The sequence below is a fragment of the Haemaphysalis longicornis genome, unplaced genomic scaffold, assembly GCF_048455015.1.
Source record: "Haemaphysalis longicornis isolate Haplotype H1 unplaced genomic scaffold, Haemaphysalis longicornis Haplotype H1 scaffold_7, whole genome shotgun sequence".
NCBI lineage: Eukaryota > Metazoa > Arthropoda > Arachnida > Ixodida > Ixodidae > Haemaphysalis > Haemaphysalis longicornis.
In genome coordinates this window covers 24,529,680-24,550,528 of record NW_027526422.1, presented here as the reverse complement: position 1 = coordinate 24,550,528, position 20,849 = coordinate 24,529,680, and the positions used below count along the sequence as shown (strand labels likewise).

The following is a 20,849-nucleotide window of genomic DNA, read 5'->3' as shown; positions in this document are numbered from 1 at the left end:
TGCGCATTCTTGCGTTTACAAGGACTTGAAACAGCACCAGATAATTGTGCAGTGGTGGCATTTACTCGTAAAACAATGTCGCAGTATGGCATCTATTTAAATGGACACCCCATTTCTTACGTGAAGAGTCACCGCTTTCTTGGAATCGTGATCGATCGGGACTTATCATGGACAGCACAAATCTCATATCTGAAAAAAAGGCTTACTGGAATTATCCAACTTTTCAAATTTCTGGCTGGAAAGACGTGGGGCGTTTCTATTCGCTCAATGCTACATCTTTACAATGAACTATTTCTCTGTGTTCTATACGTTACAGCCAGCCCGTTCTGTCCAATACAAGCAAAACCAACTTGCGTGCAATTCAGGCGATGCAAGCCCGAGGTCTCCGAACGTGTCTTGATCTACCGCGTTGCGCCTCTACAGTGGCAACCATATGCACCGCAAGAGACCATCCGATAACGACCTACGTGGCAGTGGATGCACTCCGGGCTCACATTAGACATCTCGCTCGGCTGCCTCATCACCACCTTGCATCCTTGCCGTCAACTAGACCACATGTATCCTTTTCTAAGATAGTCGCCACTCACTGCGAGAGCCTCCCCTCAGGATACACACCTGCGGCACGACCATCATCGCCCCTTTGGTGCCTCTCGAAGCCAGAAGTGCACCTAACCATCCCGGGAATAACCAAGAAATCGGATGTTCCACCACAAGGTCTCCAACAGCTCTCTATGCACCTTTTACATGAAGCCTACAGAGACCGGATTCATGTATACACCAATGGCTCGGTAAAGAACTCCAGTTCTGCGGGAGCTGTAATTGTGCCGGCCAGATCGGTAGACATTCAATTCAAGCTGTCCAATCTAACAACCTCAACTGCATCCGAACTCACAGCTATTCGCGAGGCTCTTCTGTTCCTAAAGCAAGAATTACCACAAAAATGGGCTCTGCTTTGCGACTCCAGGCCAGCTCTCCAGAGTCTGCACTCTGCTCTTCGCCGCGGCCCGTACGAACAGCTTGTGGCCGAGATTCGTCAAGCGTATGACTTCCTAACAAGGCATGGGCACAATATTATTTTTCAATGGCTCCCTAGCCACTGCGGCATTAATGGGAATGAATGTGCAGACAAAGCGGCTCATCATGCCCATGAAAGTGCCCAATTGGCCGACATCCCGTTGTCGCGCCATGATGCAGCAAGGTCACTGCGCTCCATCGCCCGCGAAATCACGCTGACCGTTTGGAATACGCCGCAGTTTTCAAATCCCCGCCTGTACTTGCTCGACCCTGACCTGCAGCGCCACTTACCCACTAACATGCCACGTTCAGATGCCACCCTACTGTGCCGACTGTGGATTGGAGTTGCTTTCACTAAAGCTTACTCATTCACTATCGGCATGACTGACAGCACTGCATGTGACGTGTGCGCCACGGACGAGACAATAGAACACCTCTTGTGTCACTGTGTCCGGTTTACAACGCAGAGACTGCACCTGTCAACCGCGTTCCGGAAACCCGACAACCAGCCATTAACTGCGCAAACTGTTCTGTGTCACAAACGTAGCCCATCGCAGTCCGAAAAGGCCACAAAAGCACTACTTCGGTTCTTAAAGGACACAGGCCTGTCTGAACGATTGTAGAGACACTGTGCACCATTGTTCATTTGTTATTTGGTTAGTTTACCGTTTCAGTTTAGGCTTTATTAGCGCCTATTGTTTTGTTTTTGTAGTTATCTCTATCACCACTTTCTTTCTGACTAAAAAAAATTAATCTGTTTCTATGACCTACCGCATTCCCCCCTTTTGCTTTCCGAGGTTTCCTTGATTGCGAACCCTTATGCTGTCTTAATTCACCGAGCCCCTCATTTATTTCCCATTTCTGATTCGCTATATTCGCTATATATATATATATATATATATATATATATATATATATATATATATATATATATATATATAGGGTGTCCCAGCTATCATGCACCAAGATTTAAAAAAAGAGTAAAGGCGTAACTCGAAAGAAACCAGCTGCATAATGTTTGCAGTACTGTGAAGAAGCGGACAGTATTTTTTTCTTTAATTAGACTTAATTAACTAATTGTAATAATTTTCTAACTCGAGAAATACTGTCCTAATCACTAAAATGTCAATGAGGCACTTGTAGGTAACCACGAGGGGCATCTAACTGCAATATTTTCGGCGATGAACCAATTGCGTACACATTTATTCTGACTGATAAAGGAAACCCGCGAAATATGAAAAATGCCACGTGACGGCGCCTCCACGCGCACCGTAAAGCAACGCCCTCAAACAGGCTGCCTCTGAGTTAGCCAGAATGAAATAGACAAAAGAAAGAAAGAAGAAATCGCGACCGAGTTTGTTCCTTATCTGCACACGCGTCCCGCGAATCTTGCTGCTGCTGCTCCTTCCATGCATGCTATTATCAAGGTGATGCGCTGTCTCTTCGGGCGTGTAACACGCTAAGCAGTTGCTTTCAATCAGATTTGTTTGGGGACGCTGCTTTACAATGCGCGCGTAAGCGTCGTCACGTGGTATTTTTCATATTTCGCGGGTTTCCGTTATCAGTCAGAATAAATGAGTACGCAATTAGTTCGTCGCTGAAAATAGCGCAGTTAGATGCCCCTCCTGGTTACCTACAAGTGCCTCATTGACACTTCAGTGATTAGGACAGTATTTTTCGAGTTAGATAATTAATTAAAATTAATTAATCAAGTTTCATTAACGAAAAAAATACTCTCCACTTCTTCACAGTACTGCAAACGTTATGCACTAGGTTTTCTTCGAGTTACGCAATTTCTCTTTTTTTTAATCTTGGTGCATGATAGCTGGGACACCCTGTATATATATATATATATATATATATATATATATATATATATATATATATATATATATATATATATATATATATATATATATATATATATATATATATATATATATATATATATATATATATATATATATATGATCCCGGATACCAACCATGCGGTAAAGATTAGAGCGATAAGCTCAGATAATGAACAGCAGCCTGCCATTGTACCTGAAGAAGAAAATGTATGACAGCTGCATCTTACCGGTACTCACCTACGGGGCAGAAATTTGGAGGCTCTCTAAGACGGTTCAACGTAAATTGAGGACGACTTACCGAGAAATGGAACTGAAGATGATAGCTGTAACATTAATTAGGGACAAGAAGAGAGCGGAGTGGGTCAGGGAACAAACGTGTGTTAAGGACATATTAGTAGAAATTAAGAAGAAGAAATGTACGTGGGTAGGGCATGTAATGCGAAGGCAAGAGAACCGTTGGTCATTAAGGGTAACAGAGTGGATCCCTAGAGAAGGCAAGTGTGGCAGAGGGCGGCAAAAATTTGGATGGGCAGATGATATCAGGGAGTTTGCGGGGATAAATTGGTCGCAGTTGGCACAGGACCGGGGTAATTGGAGGTTAATAGGAGAGGCCTTTGCCCTGCAGTGGGCGTAGATAGGCTCGTAATGACGACGACGACGACGACGACGATGATGATGATCTATCAAACCTCCCCTCATTCGGCGTTATAAAACACGTTCAAGCGGTCGAAGAAGCACTCGCATCAAGGATTGCAGCCTTGGTGGGAGTGGTTCTCGGCGGTTGGACGGCCCTTAGTAAACTTGACATTTTAATTAAGGCAAAGAAAAAAAATCGCGAAGACGGACAAAGACACGGCAACTGACGACGTTTACTGGCGCGACATCCAGCGAAGTTGCGGTGTGTTTGTTCTTTCGTCATGCTACTGTCTTTTTCACGCTAGCTAAAATGCCAGAATTCTTTTATACTCGATGTCAACCGTCATTGTTTTACCAGAAATTCGAGAAATGCCGTTAAGATGAAATGCGCGAACTTCGTCAACGAGCGAACGACGTTGTTTACGGGAGTGCAAGGGTTCAGGGCTGAAGGAGGCCTCTCGATAGCGTCAGTTGCTTACGCAAACTATTTGCGCCAAGCTCGACGTTCGCTCAGGGCAGGATGCGACACGGAAAAGAAGAAACGTTTCACTCGGTCTTTTGCAGAACTGGTGGCGAGGCGGCCGTCTTCTTCCCTTACGCTGCACTGCTACACGCGAACGGGACAGCTGAGATGAAGCCGTGGCCCTGAAGTCTTGAGTGCACAACCAGGTAACGCCACCAATTTTTGTTTCTTTTCATCCGATAACGGCGTCGCCACTAGGCTTTCTAGTTGCCCAAAGTAGTGATAAGCAACAACTCCTGAGGGGAGTTCTCGTTCTTTTCTTCTTTTGGACCAAAGAAACAATTTTCGTCTGTCCGGCTCTTGCGAGTCGAGGGTATATGTTTGAAGGCTCTTTATTTCTACTATTTTTTTTCGTTTGGGATTCCTTGCCCCTCGCTTGTCTTCACCAGTGTTCGAAGATCTTATAAATTAGCAAACCATACTACTCCAAACATTGCTTTTTACACCTAAGCAGGCTTAAGCTTCCGGATTTTTGCGTTTCTAAACTGTCAGCAAAATACGCTTTGCGGCAAAGCCTACTTTCCCGCGCGTGCTCTGTAGCCCTTAATCTAATGTTAGAAATGTTAATATAGTCTTTGAAAAACAATCAAATTAATTGGACGCTAGAACGACTCTATAATTTCGCCGAGTTTCATTTACTTGCAATAATTAGATGGTTCACCGCACACTTGGAAGCAATTCGGAATATTCCTATCTGCTAAGATCAAACTGTAGTCCTTCCGAGTTTCACTAAGCTTATCAATTCAGAAGAATTATAGCCCGAACCCGAATTATAAATAATCGCGTCATGTTTTTTGCACTCGTTGGGACTGCGGCTCGGTCAATACACTCGTAAATAAATTATTTTCAAATTGGAATTCGAAGCGCGTCTGGGAATTATTCCGTAATAACATTTTCATTGGTATTTTAGCAGCTTCATTTTCGAATCATGTGAGCAGGGTTGAATGTAGACCTTTTTTTTTCATATCCTTGAGTTGTCAGACATCACGAAAGTTTATACATTTCGCTTAACAGTAAATTAGCCGAATTCCGCCACACTCTAATGATGTGTACCTCTTAGTTTTCGGTTTTGGTTGCACGCTGTTGTTTACGTCTCCTCGATTGATTGATCAATGGATTGACTGTAAGGTTTAACGCGGCCACGCAACACAGGCGATGAGGCGCGCCGTAGTGGAGGGCGCCGGATTAATTTGTTTGCGTCTCCTCGTTCTCAAGCATACGAGTCTAGGCTCGCTATATAAAGCACTGCTTTTACCTGCTGCAATGAGTGACTGTTTGTTTGTACGTCCCCTCTGATCCGTTCATTCTGTCAACCACCTCTGCATTGCATAATTTGTTTCGTGACCTTAGCGGCCCACGTTTTTACCGCTTATCTCCAACAGGTACCTATTTTGGCTGCCCAGCCGCTGTCATCCGCGGTTTTTTCGTTTTAGCTTCACTGACTTCACAAAATTTCTGCCTCAATTAACTGTTTAGGTGTCAGTTTGTATTTTAAACCCCTCCTCCTGACGCCAGCGGGGGGTAACTTGTTCGAATATGTTTTATTTTTGACCTTATTTCCTGCGCCGTAACCGAACCATATGAAGGACGCAAATGACAGCTCGTTCTGCGTTCCGTCATTTCGAAGCATCAGCTTGGGTCGACGTAAAAAGAACTAATAAAAAAAAATCAAAATGGAAACAACTGTGGGTCCGCGATGGGAAGGTTAAAAAGATAACGGGTTGGAATACCTCCGCGGGAGTTATTAAAAACCCGTATCTCTTACTCTCATGAACCCTTGCCTGTACAGATGTTTCAGTGAAAGGGAGCGTCAGATTTTCTCATAAACGTAGTATTTTTGGTATTTACAGATACTGCAGGTAGAAATTTTGACCCCAGCAGGATGGGCTTCATCTAAAATAAGAACAAGGCAAACGAAACAAGTGAGAACCCAGCCAAAACATCAATTAACACATGGAAAACATAGAATGCCCTAATTATTGAGTAAACTGAAAGTCTGGGCCTGTTGGTTCATAATGTTCAGGAAATCAGTGAAAAGCACGCTACACAAAAGGAGATACTAGGTACAAGGACAGTCACTGGATTCTACTACAGACATTTAAAAAACATTATTTATTATGAGGCTTAACACGCCAACGCTACACAGGCGAGGAGGCGCGCCGTAGTTCCGATTAATTTTAACCATCTTGGGTTTTATAACTTCCGCCGAAATTTCGAACACACGGGCGTTCCCACTTTTCGACCCCATCATGAAAGCGGCCGCACCCGCCGCGGTGGCTCAGTGGCTAAGGCGTTGCGCTGCTGAGCACGAGGTCGCGGGTTCGATTCCCGGCCGCGGCGGCCGCTTTTCTGATGGAGGCGAAAAGCAAAAACGCCCGTGTGTACGAGATTTCGGCGCACGATAAAGATCCCCAGGTGGTCAAAATTAATCCGGAGCCCTCCACTACGGCGCGCCTCATCGCCTGCGTTGCGTCGGCGCGTTGAACCCTACAATCAAATCAATGAAAGCGGCCGCCGCGGCCGGGAATTGACCCCGCGTCCTTGGACTCAGCAGCACACCGCTTTAGCCGCTGAACCACCCCGGTGGGTCGGTGGCTGAAAAAGAAAAGACTGATATGACAGATTATGTCATCGAGTCACAACATGACACTCTAACGCGTCTACAAAACTATTTGCTGTAGACACATGGGCGGGTCAATAATTCCATTCTGATGCAGTCTGGGGAAAATCTGCTTTTGAGGGCATCCCTTTTTATGGCCATGTTTCTAATGATGACGTATGTGTATGATTGGTAGCCCTAGTTGTAAGGGGTTTAATGCAGCCGCAGAGCGTGACTTTAATGTACCTACCTGACGAGTAGTGATGCATTAATACCAGCCGACAATGGTTTTGGCATAATTCTAACATTTTAACGCTATTTTATTTCTTCAAGGAGGCTGGCGAGCCATGCCTTTCATACGTCGCGAAAATAAGACCGACAGCTTTATTTTGATATTTCTTTATCTGCAGAGTATTTCCTTTACTAAACGAACACCGAACCGCTGAGGAATAATCTAGCTTAGATCTCACGCATATGTTGCTCGCGTTAATTTAATTTTTTTTCTATTAAAACATTTTTGAACTTTCGCTTAAGGAACCAGAGCTTACGGAGGTATGATACACGAATGTCAGATATGTGTTCGGACAAATTGAGCTTTAGAAGATGGGTTAACTCTCCAAGGTACTTGGTAGCAGTGCGGAATCCGTTCATCGCAAAAAAAAAAAAAAGTCACATTTTTTCTTACTTTCGCGTCTACCAAGCATGCCATGGTCTAGACTACCACAGGCATATTTACCAGGAGCACCTAGTGCGTATGAGCTGCTTCTCTAGTTCGCAGTATTTGTGCGTCGCATTTTTTGGGCGAGGATCAACAAGTGCGGCGTCAACCCACAGTAGGTTATGTGAGACTCTCCGTCGACAGCACATTTGTGTTGTCTCGTTGAAAATGTAGTGGTCGGCTCAACTAGCCCGCGATTGCACGCTCGCCATCCTGTGCGCGAGCCCCTACACGTTCGGACAACCTGTTTACCGTATCGTAAATGAGATTTACCAAAGGTCAGAGTTCCCACGGCTGAGTCAGTGGAATTAGCTTTTTAGGCTCCGCCGCTACCGCATAAACATGCTGCTCGTAGCTGTCAGAACATGGGACGTTGCACCCACTCTGGTGGCCAATGTCCCAACACCACTCTCATCTTCAAAAGTACCAAAACACGCGGGAACAATGGCTCATTGCCCCTCAATTCTTGTTAAAAGAGTACTGGAAAACTCATGTCGCCCGCATTTAAGCTTCCCCTGTCCCTTTATCAACCTGTGTATCTATTAAAGGGACGATCGATAGCTCAAGCAACCCAAATCAGCACAGGAATTTACCAAATGAGGTTTCTCTTTCTTTCTGTTTAACAGCGAAGCTGCTGAGCAAATCGTTTGCGTATGGTGTCCGCAGTTAAAAATATCAAGAAAATGCAGAGCGTTTGTGCACGCGTGCTTCGTGCGCACGTTCGTCAAGCTCAGCATACCTATACTTAGGGAGATCGGCCAACTTTGGCCACAAAAAAAAAAAAAATGGCTCCAATTCACGCTGTTAAGGTGGTTGGAAACCAAAGCTGTGAACGACCCCCACAACAATTCCACATGCGACGTCCCTTGAATTCACACACGTGGCTCTAGAAAAAGTGAAACCAGAGATTCTGCCAGCCGCTACCTGGGATTCGCGGGGGCGCCGTCCCGAACGCAGCAGCGTCGACCACGGCAGGACTCGAGCGGCGGACGCCGCCGCTGTAGCCCGGCCGTGCGTTGGAAGAAAGACAACGGAGAGGAGCGTGTTTCGAAGGGTGAGACAGCGGAACCTAGCCACCCTGACGCGCTAGCTCAGGGCTGCACCTCCGCGCGACACAAGCGCAGACACCGAAACAATCCGGCATGTGGGCTTAGTGATTCCCATTTACACAGATTTAAACTAAATAGTTTCGCAAGTTTGAGAATTGTGAGAAAGCTGACGGAAATTTTATAATCGCTATTTATCAGAGCCAGTTTCTCCAGTCGTCTTTTGTAATGCCTGTTAAAACAAAACCGAATTGGTATTCAGCAATTTAGAAAACGCAGTCCCATTTGTTACAAGCAGTGCGCAAAAGGTGGCATTTCTCTAGTGGCCAGATGTCTGTAAGTGGTCTCTACATTTTGTTTTCCAGCCCTGCAAACCAATCTTTAACGTATATCTGTCGTACGACCACTTAATTCCGTCGGGTCCGGGTTACCCAGGCGGTGCTGTCGAGCAAGATAATCAAGCTGTGCGAAGTAAGCCCGCAATGGGCGCGAAGCTGTGCCAAAACAGGCCCAACACCGTTGCTAAAGCAGACGACAAAGCCGGCGGGAGGGTCCCGCCGACGCGCCCGCCGGGGTGAGCACGGGGAACGCTGGGTAATAGCGCCCTACCACCGCGCCATCTATACTGTGCTCCGTGAGTGAAAAGCGCCGTACGTCTCCCCAGCCGCGTTGGGAGTTTCTTGATCCGCACGCCACGAAAGAACCGTTGGCTGGTAGAGGTAGAAAGCTCTACTAAAAAACTCCAGCGTTCGCCGCATCGTAGCAACACTTCCTCGAAACAAGAAAGACACGTCATAGGAGTACGCCCCCCGTTCGTTCGTGCTCGTGTCGTCGTGCGCATGCGTTCTGTCCCGTAGAAGAGCCGCGACTTGAATGTCTAAGCTGTTGTCGTTGAGAACTGATTCCACTTGACTCGGCCTATGCAGATATTTTGCAATGCCGAAGCAGAGGCCGCGCTTCGAGAGGCTCGGCGTGCAAAGCATCCGCTAGTTTCGGCGCACGTCAAAGATACACAGGTGGTCAAAATTAATCCGGAGCCCTCCACTACGGTGCGCCTCATCGCCTGTGAAGCGTCGGCGCGTTAAACCCCACAATCAATCAATCAATCAATCAATCAATCAATCAATCAATCAATCAATCAATCAATCAATCAATCAATCAATCAATCAATCAATCAATCAACCAACCAACCAACCAATCAATCAATCAATCAATCAATCAATCAATCAATCAATCAATCAATCAATCAATCAATCAAAGCATCCGCTAGGGACGAGAAGTCGCGCTTGCAGAGTGGCGTATGAAAACGTCGACCAAAACGACGAGCTCACTTGTCCTTGCTCAAGATAAGGTCACTGAAATGCCATGCTGCCGACGTCAACCCCGACACCCCAACCATACTACAACTCAACTTTGGGTCAGTCAATGATCACCTACAACAGCTTCGCCTACATCCTACACCTACAAATGATCACCTACAACAGAGGCGCTACAACGCGCCGTCGTTCCTGACCTCGTCGCTTCAGCTTCAAGCAACGAAGCGAAGCGGGCTGCGACCCTGAGGGTTGTTGTCAATACCGAGCTTTTTGCGCGTCGCACGGGCGCACAGAGGCAGCGTTCCAGAGGGCGCACGTTGCCTCGGAAGCTGAAAACAGCGGCCAAAATTAGCCGCAATGCTCCGGCATTTTCCCCTACATTTCCTGGGAGGCTTGAACGGAACTCGATTAAAAACACTGGTTGGAACACAGCCCTGCTCACACGATTGGATAGCCAAGCTCTTAAAACAAAATGGAATAAACCTGTTTTCAATCAATCAATCTAAAAATACATGCGAAAATCGTGTCATAAAATAAATTAAAAATGCGTTTTTGACAGCAATTTGACAGCAATTTTGCAACGCTTTATGGGCGACCGTACTGGGCCGCTGTCTCAATTTGTGCAAGGAAAAAGGCACGAGTGTCTTTGGCATTCCTCTAAATCAATAGTTTTAACGAAACTTGAGAGTAGTAGAACGGACAATTGGGCTAGTTGGCAGCTGTTCATCTTGAAGGTGGAAGCGCTCGCACAACAGGGACAAAAGGTAGAAAGGTAGCGCCGTGTCGTCTCTGTTTTCTACCTTCTGTCCCTGTTGTGAGAGGGCTTCCACCTTCAAGATGAGAAACCTGAGAGGAGTGCAGTTTAGGCCTTGCAGACAAACCTACAAACATGGGACTGCCCGTCCCACGACAACTTTGTGATGCTGCAGGAATAGTTTAGAAGCAACAGTTTTATATGATCTGTACTAAAACTGCGACGGATAGGTATCCATTGTAGCGGCCGAGATGAAACTTCCCACGGTTATGTAGTCATTTGGGTAGTTCGACGTCATATAATGTATTTCGATATGCAGTGAAAACTCGACCTAACGAAGTCACCGGAAACCGCGAAATATTTCTTTAAATGGAGAATTTCGTAAAATCGGGGCTATAAATGCACAAGCAGTTGATTCCACAAATTCGACGTCTAAAAGGAAGAGCATCCCAGAGGTTATCATGCCATCGTAATTGCGGCGGCTGCGGCGCTCGCCTGCCCATAATTTAGCAATGCTTTAAAAGGCCGCGGTGAAAATAACAACAATGAAACGGTAGGTGTTCTGGGGGAAACGAATTTACTTTCTGGCAAAATGCCTGTGATTTTCGCCTGCGTTCCCTTCGTTAGCATTGGGCGGACAGACGTTTTGTAAGCGCGTTCAACGCGTCCTCGGTTCCTTCGTCAGCCCTAGCAAAGTACCTGACCAAGTTAATAGCGTCCAGTCCATCACCTCGTCTGGAACGGGGACTGGAGCTCTAGAAATCTGAGTCGGCAGCTACCTCTGACACCTCTTGTGGGCCGGAAATTAACTATACGGTTTCTTCATCATTCAAAACCTCCGTCGTGTCGATGTCTGCGTCGGTGCTCAGATGGTCGTGCAAGCTCAGATCTGCTGCCACCACGTCGAGCCGACGAAGCTGTTCCCAGGAACAAGACGGTATTCTTCTTCTTTTTCGTGTTGAGGGGCTTGTCTTTTTCTATAAACACTACGTTAAACCGGGAATGGCGCTAAATATGTTTCGTTAATTCGAGCTCATACAAGCATTGAGCCGTATAGGCACCTGCGGGGAACTTCGAAGATGTTCGTTAGATCGGAAATTTCGTAAGATCGGGGTTCGTTCCATCGAGTTTTGACTGTAGTTCCAATATAAGAATAGTTAGAGCCGTTTCCTATAACCATACTCCTCCCCGTAGAAGCTTATTTACTGACAACAGACAAGCGTTCGGAATTGTTTACAACTCCCGGACTACTCAGGACATGTGAGTGAAACCCGGCCTAATGGTATAACATTACGCCGTGTTTCATTAAGGCGACTCTATAGAGTCGCCTTATCGGGCAATTTCGGTATGGTTTTCTACGATGTATGCATTAGATTCAGAGCATTCACGAGAAAGTTGGCTTTGCCGCAAAGTGAATTCTGAGGAAAGACCACGACAAAAAAAAAAAAAAAAAAAATCCCGACTGCTAAGCCGCATAAAGCTTCACGGTAAAACAACGAGCAAAATGCGGCGCTATGTTCCGGTATTTGCGTCTACATTTGCTGGTGGACTTCGTACGGGGCTTGATTTAAAACAAAAAGGGGGGGGGGGGGGGTGGGGTATTGCGTGACATTCAGACTTGCACAAGCAATAGCAGAGCATAAATACCAACATGTCATCTTTTTGACAGAAAAGGAAATGGTTGTATATTATGTGAGAAACCTGCTTTAATTTTAATGAAAACACTATAATTGTCGTATGCTTGCCCGTTCAACCGAGACAGTTGGTGCCGTCATCCGAGCCACAACACGGTTAGATTTCCCCTTGTAAAGTCCAGCTGGAAGGGGATTGCAATACTGGCTAGTGCCCAATTTTTATATTTCGCGCCTCTGACGCTCATTCAGGGGTGCTTTTGGTGTGAAATTTAATTTTGCTACTATTAAGCGGGTAATAAGCTCCTCTGCTTCGCAAGACCCTGGTAAGTCGAAAGCATGTGCATGAACCGCTACGTAGTATTTGGCTACATTAGTTGTCCCTTAAATTGCCGCAGTCTCTCGTCTCAATGAAAATTAATCGAAATGCTTGGGACGCATTGGTTGTTGGGCGGGTGTTGAATCGAAATTATAGGGCATTTTAGCGTCACTGCGACATACACGTGCTCTTCTTGAAACCGTGGCTAACTGAAGTGCTTTTATTCTCTCTCTCTCTCTCTCTCTCTCTCTCTCTCTCTCTCTCTCTCTCTCTCTCTCTCTCTCTCTCTCTCTCTCTCTCTCTCTCTCTCTCTCTCTCTCTCTTTCTCTCTCTCTCTCCCGACTTGCTCATCATAGGTTAGCGTTGCCAGTCTCGGCCTGGGGATGGCGTCGTCGTCGGCTGCGCCCGGGGCCAAGGCGTCGGGGGGTTTTGACTCCCCCCGCAGCTGGGTGGTGCTGGCCTTCCTGAGCTGGTGCATGATGATGTGCACGGTGAGCGTGCGGGCGGCGGGAGTCATCTACGTCGGCCTCGTCGAGCACTTCCGCACCAGCCGCGAGGAGGCGTCGCTGCCCATCACCATACACATGACCGTCCTCTCTTCGATGTGTGAGTAGCCGGCCTCTCATCTTCAGCCGCACTTCAACCGTCGCGAACAAAACGAAGCTGGCTTGATCCCACAAACCACACGACAGAGCTGTTTTGCGTGAAAAATTGTCATTCGAAATATTTATATATATATTACTGAGCTGCAACGCCTCCCGGGGAGCTGCGGTCTTGTTGAGGAGGTCCGCAGCTAAGCATGGCGCTGCCCGTCGCTCGTAGGGATCATAAAGAGTACGTACCCAGCACCTTCACCAGAAGAGGTACTCTCGTGTTTGTCCGTTTTGAAAACGTCCGTTTTGCATCCGTTTCATTCTGACATACTTCCAGTTGCAGGCGGGCTTTGGGTTGACGTTTGAGCAACTGTTCTTGTAAACACGTTTTAAATGACTAAACGTATTTAAAACTATTTTTATGTGTTTATTGTTCCGCCAGCGAAGCAACAAAAAGGCGACGAAAAATCGTCTGCTCCGAAAAGTCGCGGCTCATAGCTCCGCCGTGTTTGCATGGCGTCACGTGCGAGTGTTCGCTTTTAGCCAATCAGGGCTTGCTCAAAACGGACATTTTTGGAGTGGGCACAAAACGGAAAAAAACACGAGAATACCGTCCCAGATGTCACGTAGCCAAAGACGACGCAGCTGTCTTGAAGGAAAAGCAAGTTTATTGGAGCAAACTTGTGCTCCCATAACAACTCAAAGAATACACAGGCGGCGAACCAGCAGTCAACAAAGTGACGCGCGCAGACTGGTGTCGGCGAATCAAATACCGCGGCGTCTGCTCTGCGGGCATTTATCTTTCAGTGCGAGTGCTTCTCGAACTGTCGAATCACACCCAGAACACTTTAGATCAAAGAAGATCATTCCAGGCTGGTGACACGAAACGCTCTCCCTATCAAAGTAGACAACACATGCGGCATAAAAATAAAGAACGGAACACGCGCTTCACTTGGCGCACAGGTAACACAGCCCGGCGGGCGGTAAAAGCAAAACATAAATAAACAAACCCAAAGCATGGTTCGCGGCAATATGGGCGTGTAAATGCGGGGAAACAGTTTTCCCCTCCCTGAAGGAATGAACTGTTGATCGAAGCGTTTAATGTGTAATTGAGATAATTGTGACATATCTATCTTTTGGTTCCCTTTACATGATACAGGCTGTGTAGAGGACGGAAAGAAAATAAGTCGACGCGTAAGTTCGAAATCTTCCCTCGGATCACTAAAAATGCACAGGCGAAAAAATAATATGGAGAACAGCTAGCAAGCAATGTATAGACTTCCAAAGCCCACAAAACTATCCTGGATTTTCTTTTTAGGCAATGTTGTCGTAACTTCAAGCACCTGTGCTTGGTTTAGTTAGAAGCTATGCGACTTTTTATTCTTTTTTCGTTTGTTTGTGCCTTTGCGCTGTTCAGCGCTTCTGGGAGGCTACCTGTGCGAGGTGTGTTCGTACGAGTCCGTGGCCCTGGGAAGCGTAATACTTACATCGACGTCCATGATGGTCTGCTACTTCGCCCCAAACATGGACTTCATCAACTTCTTCTTCGGCGTCATTCACGGTACGTTCTGAAGTGATGCGCGATACATTTCCGCCGCCGGCCGCTGTTGCGAAAACATTTTTGACTTACACGAATCCCTCCCGACCTTGCGCTTCCAGGAGGGGCCACGTCGGGCATCTTTGTCGTCGTGAACGTGTTGCCCTCGCTGTATTTCAAGAAATGGCGCGCCACTGCAGCCGGGATCGCGTGGTCTTCCCAGTGCTACAATGTCTACTTCATACCTCAGCTGGCGAACTACTTCCGTGTCACATACGGGACTCCGGAACTCTTCCTACTTGTCGGTGCCCTCTGCCTCAACGCCCTGCCAGCCTGCATCGTCATCAAGACGCCTCCGTGGGCCAAGGCGAAGCGACAGCCCGAGGTTCGGGGCACCGCCAAGAGTGATGCTATTGATAAGGCCAAGACCTACGATGATAGCGTCACCAAGCGCCAGATACAGGTATCTTCGGAAGCTCCGGAAACAACGGAGATGCTGGAACGAACGACGCGGGACGTTTCCCCGGTGAAGGAAGTCGCACAGACTGCCGGCGACGTGGCGGACGGCAAGGTTCCTGCCGCTAGCCCCGACGGCTTCGCAATACGTGACGTGCCACGAGGTCTTCAGGGAGTTCGCGAGAAGAGCAAGTTGCTGTGGAAGAGCACAGCGCGTGCGCTACTGAGTTGGAAGTTTTACGTGGACTCGTTGTCGTACGCGCTTGAAGTGTACACCATGTCGACGTACTTCATGGTCTACGCCGACATGGCCGTCGACAAGGGACTGAGCGTCGAGAACTCCGTCTATCTACTGCACGCGTACTCAACGGCCGACCTGATCTTCCGTGTGACCAGCGGCTGGATAGTGGACCGCAAGTACCTGCCTATCGAGGGCTCCAAGTTTTTGGGCTTCGTGGCCAGTGTCGCTGGTGCTCAGGCTGTGAGGACCTCCAGGTCGCTGGTGCCGCTCATTTTCTCATCTCTTCTCTTCGGTTGCGGCACGGGCCTCAACATCGGCATCATTTCGCCCCTGCTGCAGCACGACTTCAAGAACGAGTCGCTCGCCATCATGTTCGGAGGCGCCATGTTCGTCACTGGACTTGTGATACTAACCAGGCCTCCAGTCGTTGGTAAGAAGGCTTCGCTTGTCTCCTCAGCCTACTAAGCACTGAGGCATGACGTTCGTTCGAACGAATTAGAGCTGGAGTTATGCGGAGACGGCGTAGATGGGTATATGACTGCGTTGGGACGAAGTCGTGAATTCGTATTGGTCGAGCTCGAATCATTTCGGTGCTACGGTAAGCGCGTTCATTGGTGAACTACGTGTGAAATGTGGTCACACTTAAAGGCCACGGGTTGTTGCTATTGACCTTCTTGCAACTGTGATATATACAAATAATTATCGTTGCACGCAGAATGGAGCATATATTATATGGTGCATTCTGCATAAGAAAAAAAGAAAGGAACAAAGTGGATAACAGCAAGGATTTTCAATCGCTCTAAATTTCCTACTTACAACTAAATAAATAAATAAGATAATTTTTCATACCCCTGGTGTTTCGCTAATCCCCTTGTAGGGTATGTGCAATTTACCAAGGAACATCGTCATCATCATCATCATCTTGATGCTCATCATCATCATCGACTAGGACCCAGTGAAGATGAAATCATTTCTGGGGCGCCTTTCAGATTTCGGAAAAGACGAGAGAAGGATGATGCCGATGGGACCCCTTCTCCCGCTTACTAAAGCGTACAAAGCGTACACTCCTCCAGCGCGCCTGCATAAGCGCCAATAAAAAGCGTTTCGAATTTAATCGAGTGGGACACCCGATTCAAAAGTCCTGACCCCGATCTCAACGCGCGCAGCCTCCATATACTGGGAGTTTGCGCCTTACAGCCCTATAGAAGCACTAGATTTTTTTCTTGTCACATTTCTATTGACATACACAACAAAGTCTTTCACAATACTCCGTCCAGTCCTGCGCTCCGTGGTAATAGCAAACGAGCTTTGGCTGCCAGTGCAGCCTGACTGCAGGGTCCGACCAAGTACCCAATTCATCGCTCAGCTCAACGCCCGCATCAGGCGGCCTGCACAAAGATGATATGAGGGTCTACCTGGAAACAATGTACTTCGAGCGCGTACACATATTAAATGCGCGCACACATATTAGCGTGTGACATGTGGAGCAAGGTGGTGAAGGTGCCAGCTGGATTTTGAACAGGTAATGCCCAGTGAAAGCCACATACAACCACAGTTGATGTAAGATGCCTCTTAACGCTTGATTGATTGACTAGGTTTAACGCGCCGACGCAACGCAGACGATGAGGAGGCATGCCGTAGTGGAGGGCTCCGGATTAATTTTGACCACCTGGGGATCTTTAACGTGCGCCGAAATCTCGAACACACGGGCATTCTTGCTTTTCGCCTCCATCAGAAAAGCGGCCGCCGCGGCCGGGAATCGAACCCACGACCTCGTGCTCAGCAGCAGAACGCCTTAGCCACTGAGCCCCCGCGGCGGGCCTTAATGCTTGATAAGCCCAGATAGCATCCTGAAGGTGCATTCGGAGTCGATTAGGTATAGAGGTGCCAGTGCATACTGCTGCCTTACTTCAGCACAAATATGCGGCCCCGTTCTCAATGCGACCGAGGGTACGAGTATGGCTGAATCTTTTTTCTGGAATAAGATTGACACTGCTTTATATACTCAGGCTGTGGGCAGAAGAGGCCGCTTCGTCAGCTGCGAAGTTTCCGACGACTCCGCAGCGTGCAGGCAGCCATGGCCCTTCCACGCTGTGCCCCCCTTTGTATTGCTTGGAGGTGCAAGAAATTAATTTGTTCTTTGGGTAGCGATGTTAAGCGGTTGAGTACTCGCCGGGAGTCTATGAAGGCAGCCCACTGATTGGATGGATGCTTTAAATACAGGGAGATCAAAGTTAAGTGGACAGTTTTTTTTAAAATACGCGCTTAGATGTACGTTGAGATCACCTTTGCAGTGAGGTTATGCGCCCAGGGGGACATATATAATGAGATTTATGTAATTGGCTTAATTAGCTAAAATTTAATAATTAACTTTTTAGTGGCTGCAGTAAGCAGACATGTTTGTGTGGAAAAGTTGGATGGAATCGTGTTTCTACGCAGCTTCATTTGGCAGAATTCTTCTAGCGCATCCGTACTCCAAGATATAGAATTGCGAAGTTCGACTGCCGTTCGCATGATTACGCATGCAAGACAATGAGGAGCGGCGGAAAGCTCCTCCCTTTTGTGGCGTGCCTGCTGAGTACGGTGTTTAGTTTGACAAAGGGCTGGAGGCCTAGGTAAAAGCGATAACTGGCCCCCTTTCAGTATTGGATGACGTTGTCGCGATCTGCATTACGTAGAGCCGCTATCGAAACGCAGAACAAAAGGGAGGAGGTTGGCGCCGGTTTTCGCGGTTTAGCATGCGTAATCATGCGAACGGCAATTAAACCTCGCACTTCAATATCTCGGAGTGCGGATGCGCTAGAATAATTCTGCCAAATTTAACTGCCTAGAAACACCATTGGGTCTAACTTTTCAATACAAACATGCCTGCTTAATGCAGCCACTAAAAAGTTAATTTTTCAATTTAATTAATTAGGCCGCCGACATCAATAATTACCACCTAATTCTATGTCACCCTGGGCGCGTAACTTAACTGCAGAGGTGGTGTTCGCGTAAATCTAAGCGCCTAATTTAAAAGAAAAAAACCTGTCGACTTAATTTTGATCACCCTGTATAATGCAAAGCAGCACGCAGTCCGGCCGGCTCAGGAGCTGTCCTAGATGTTTTGTGGCTAAGTGGGACGCAGATGGTAGCGTTCGACAAAGGGATCAAGATCTCTATCGCCGACGATGTAGCTGTCACTGAGCCGTCAGTGTGCGCGTGAGTATGGACTCTACAGTTATTTCCTCCAAGGCAAAAAAAAAAAAACACTTTATAGAGACGGGGCCGGTATGTGCGCCTTCTGCATGAAGCCAACCACACTGGTGGTAATCTCTATTGGAGGGATCATCCAGGAAGTGTCAGTAGAAGAGGCTGGAGCCTGATAGCTTGTACTGAGATCCTTGTGCACCTCGGAGACATAGACAGGCAGCTAGAGGATGTCCAGGCTGCCTCGCCACAACACGCAGTCGCGTGCGAAGTAGTTCCCATTACCTGCAAAGCAGTGGTCGCAAGCCATCTTATATGACGTGATTGTCATGATTGGGGAGGTATAGTGTTCGGAACATCCAGCGACCATCTGGACGTACAGCAGCTCCTGGCATCCAGAGCGACGGCTCTCTGCTCACCTCATGGATTCCCGGGCTAGGGAACCACTCCCACTTTAGAAAGCTCGAATAACGTCTCTCTCTCTCTCTCTCTCTCTCTCTCGTCTCTCTCTCTCTCTCTCTCTCTCTCTCTCTCTCTCTCTCTCTCTCTCTCTCTCTCTCTCTCTCTCTCTCTCTCTCTCTCTCTCAAGACAGAATCGTAGTATTTTAATTTGCAATCCCTCTAGGACTCTAAAATTCCCTTTGGAAAGAGCAGTGAGGGAGGGCTTGGAGGGAGTATCGAAGCAGGCCTTCAGGAAGGGCGCCCTCAAAGAGAGCTGACGTAGCATTTGTTAGTGCGGTTCGAAAACATGCTGAAAATGCGCGTAGTGATGCTAGTGCCTCTTTCAGGCTGCGGATGTGCGGTGTCCATGTCACATGGCGGTCGAAGGGGACACCCGGAAACTGGTGATAGTTGACGTTATGTATTGGTACGCCTGCGGCTGTTAGCTGGTCTGGTATTTGTCGACACCCCGCTTTGTGAAGTGTTGGGAAGCCAGGGGCTGACTCCACTGTTGGGAACCATGGTAGCGTGGTCGATGTGGGGCCGAGGTTGGTGAAGTACCGGGGCAGTCATGACGGGCAAGTTGACGAAGAAGAAAACTTTATATACAAGTATTACATCTTGGTATGAGAGCGGGCAGTGTGCTCCTGCGCGCGCTAGATTAAATAGGCACGTTGGGTCCCTTCCCCTTCACCCTTTTTCTCCGGCTGACGTCAGGAGGCACCAATCACGGAGGTCATGGCACTGATAGGAGCGCCACCACGCAAAACACACGCGCACACGCACGAGACCAGTCCTCTCCTGGGCAGGTGAGCGCCAGGTTGCTCCCGCCGTGGCAATTCGCCGTGGTCAGAGCCCTCCTTTGTCCTGGCGATGTTGCACTACCACGAAGACGCCTTGCATCCCTCGGTGGAAATATTCTTCGAGTGGCTTATTGAAGACAACACGCCACAAGAGGGCATGACAATGAGGCGCGGGCACGCCGCCGAGGCTTGTTGTGCAGGGCTCCCAGCATTGCTTTTGTTAGCACCGCCGCTGGCCGGTTGGCGCTTTGAGAAGCCACGAGGTCGCTGAAAGGCGCATAGTTCAAGTAGGCGCAAAGTCGCCACTGTGAATACGCCGGTTCGTGGCAAGTCGATGACGGAGGGTGAAAAGCAGGTTTTCGGGGAATCAGCGTCACAACAGAAGGCAAAGTTACGCGCATTTGGTCGGTGATATTTCAAGGCCGCGTGTACCGAGAAATTTTGCAATCGAACTTAATGCACGCTGAAGCCTCGCGAGTAGCACACACCTGTTACGGCCAGGGCACGACACGCAGATATCATCTGCGTACATGGAGATTTCCGCTAACTGCGGCAGACACCTGTCAAAGCCGATCAGGGAGATGTTAAAGAGAATTGGGTCAGTACGATGCCCTGAAGGACACCGCAGGTCACGTTATGCGGGGATGTCCCACCATCTGCTACACACATGTAGATGCCCCTGTCAGAAAGGTTGATTGATTGTAGGGTTTTAACGCGCCGACGCAACGCAGGCGATGAGGCGCGCCGTAGTAGAAGGCTTCGGATTAATTTTGACCACCTGGGGATCGTTAACGTGCGCCGAAATCTCGTACACACGGGCATTTTTGCTTTTCGCCTCCATCAGAAATCGGCCGCCGAGGCCGGAATCGAGCCCGCGTCCTTGTGCTCAGCAGCACAACGCCTTAGCCACTGAGCCACCGCGGCGGGTTATCAGAAAGGTAATCAAACATCCAGTCATACATGCGTCCCGCAGTGCCCGAAGACCTCAGTGCTGTGCGGTTCGACAGAATATCGAAAGGATCACAGAGAAGCAAAAAACTTCTATTCTGGTTTCGCCGGTGGCTGGATGATGTTGCTTCTGATACTTCTTGCAAGGAAACATGATTTTCGAAGCAACAACATTCCTAATGGGACCGATAGCGTTCTGTCAAAAAACTTGTTCATTTCTCCATAGACCGGTTTG

At 47.9% G+C, this 20,849-nt stretch overlaps 1 protein-coding gene across 3 annotated transcripts in view; it reads left to right on the top strand.

Annotated features, from left to right (window-relative positions):
- Nucleotides 1–20,849, top strand: part of LOC144144820 (monocarboxylate transporter 5-like) — an 80,188-nt gene that overhangs the window by 33,734 nt on the left and 25,605 nt on the right. For all 3 annotated transcript variants that reach the window (XM_077676326.1, XM_077676327.1, XM_077676325.1), the window contains exons 2-5: nt 4,065–4,169; nt 12,763–13,012; nt 14,417–14,560; nt 14,659–15,663. In XM_077676326.1, the coding sequence (XP_077532452.1) occupies nt 12,790–13,012; nt 14,417–14,560; nt 14,659–15,663 (1,372 nt within the window). In that variant the 5' untranslated portion in view covers nt 4,065–4,169; nt 12,763–12,789. The remainder of the gene's footprint in view (nt 1–4,064; nt 4,170–12,762; nt 13,013–14,416; nt 14,561–14,658; nt 15,664–20,849) is intronic.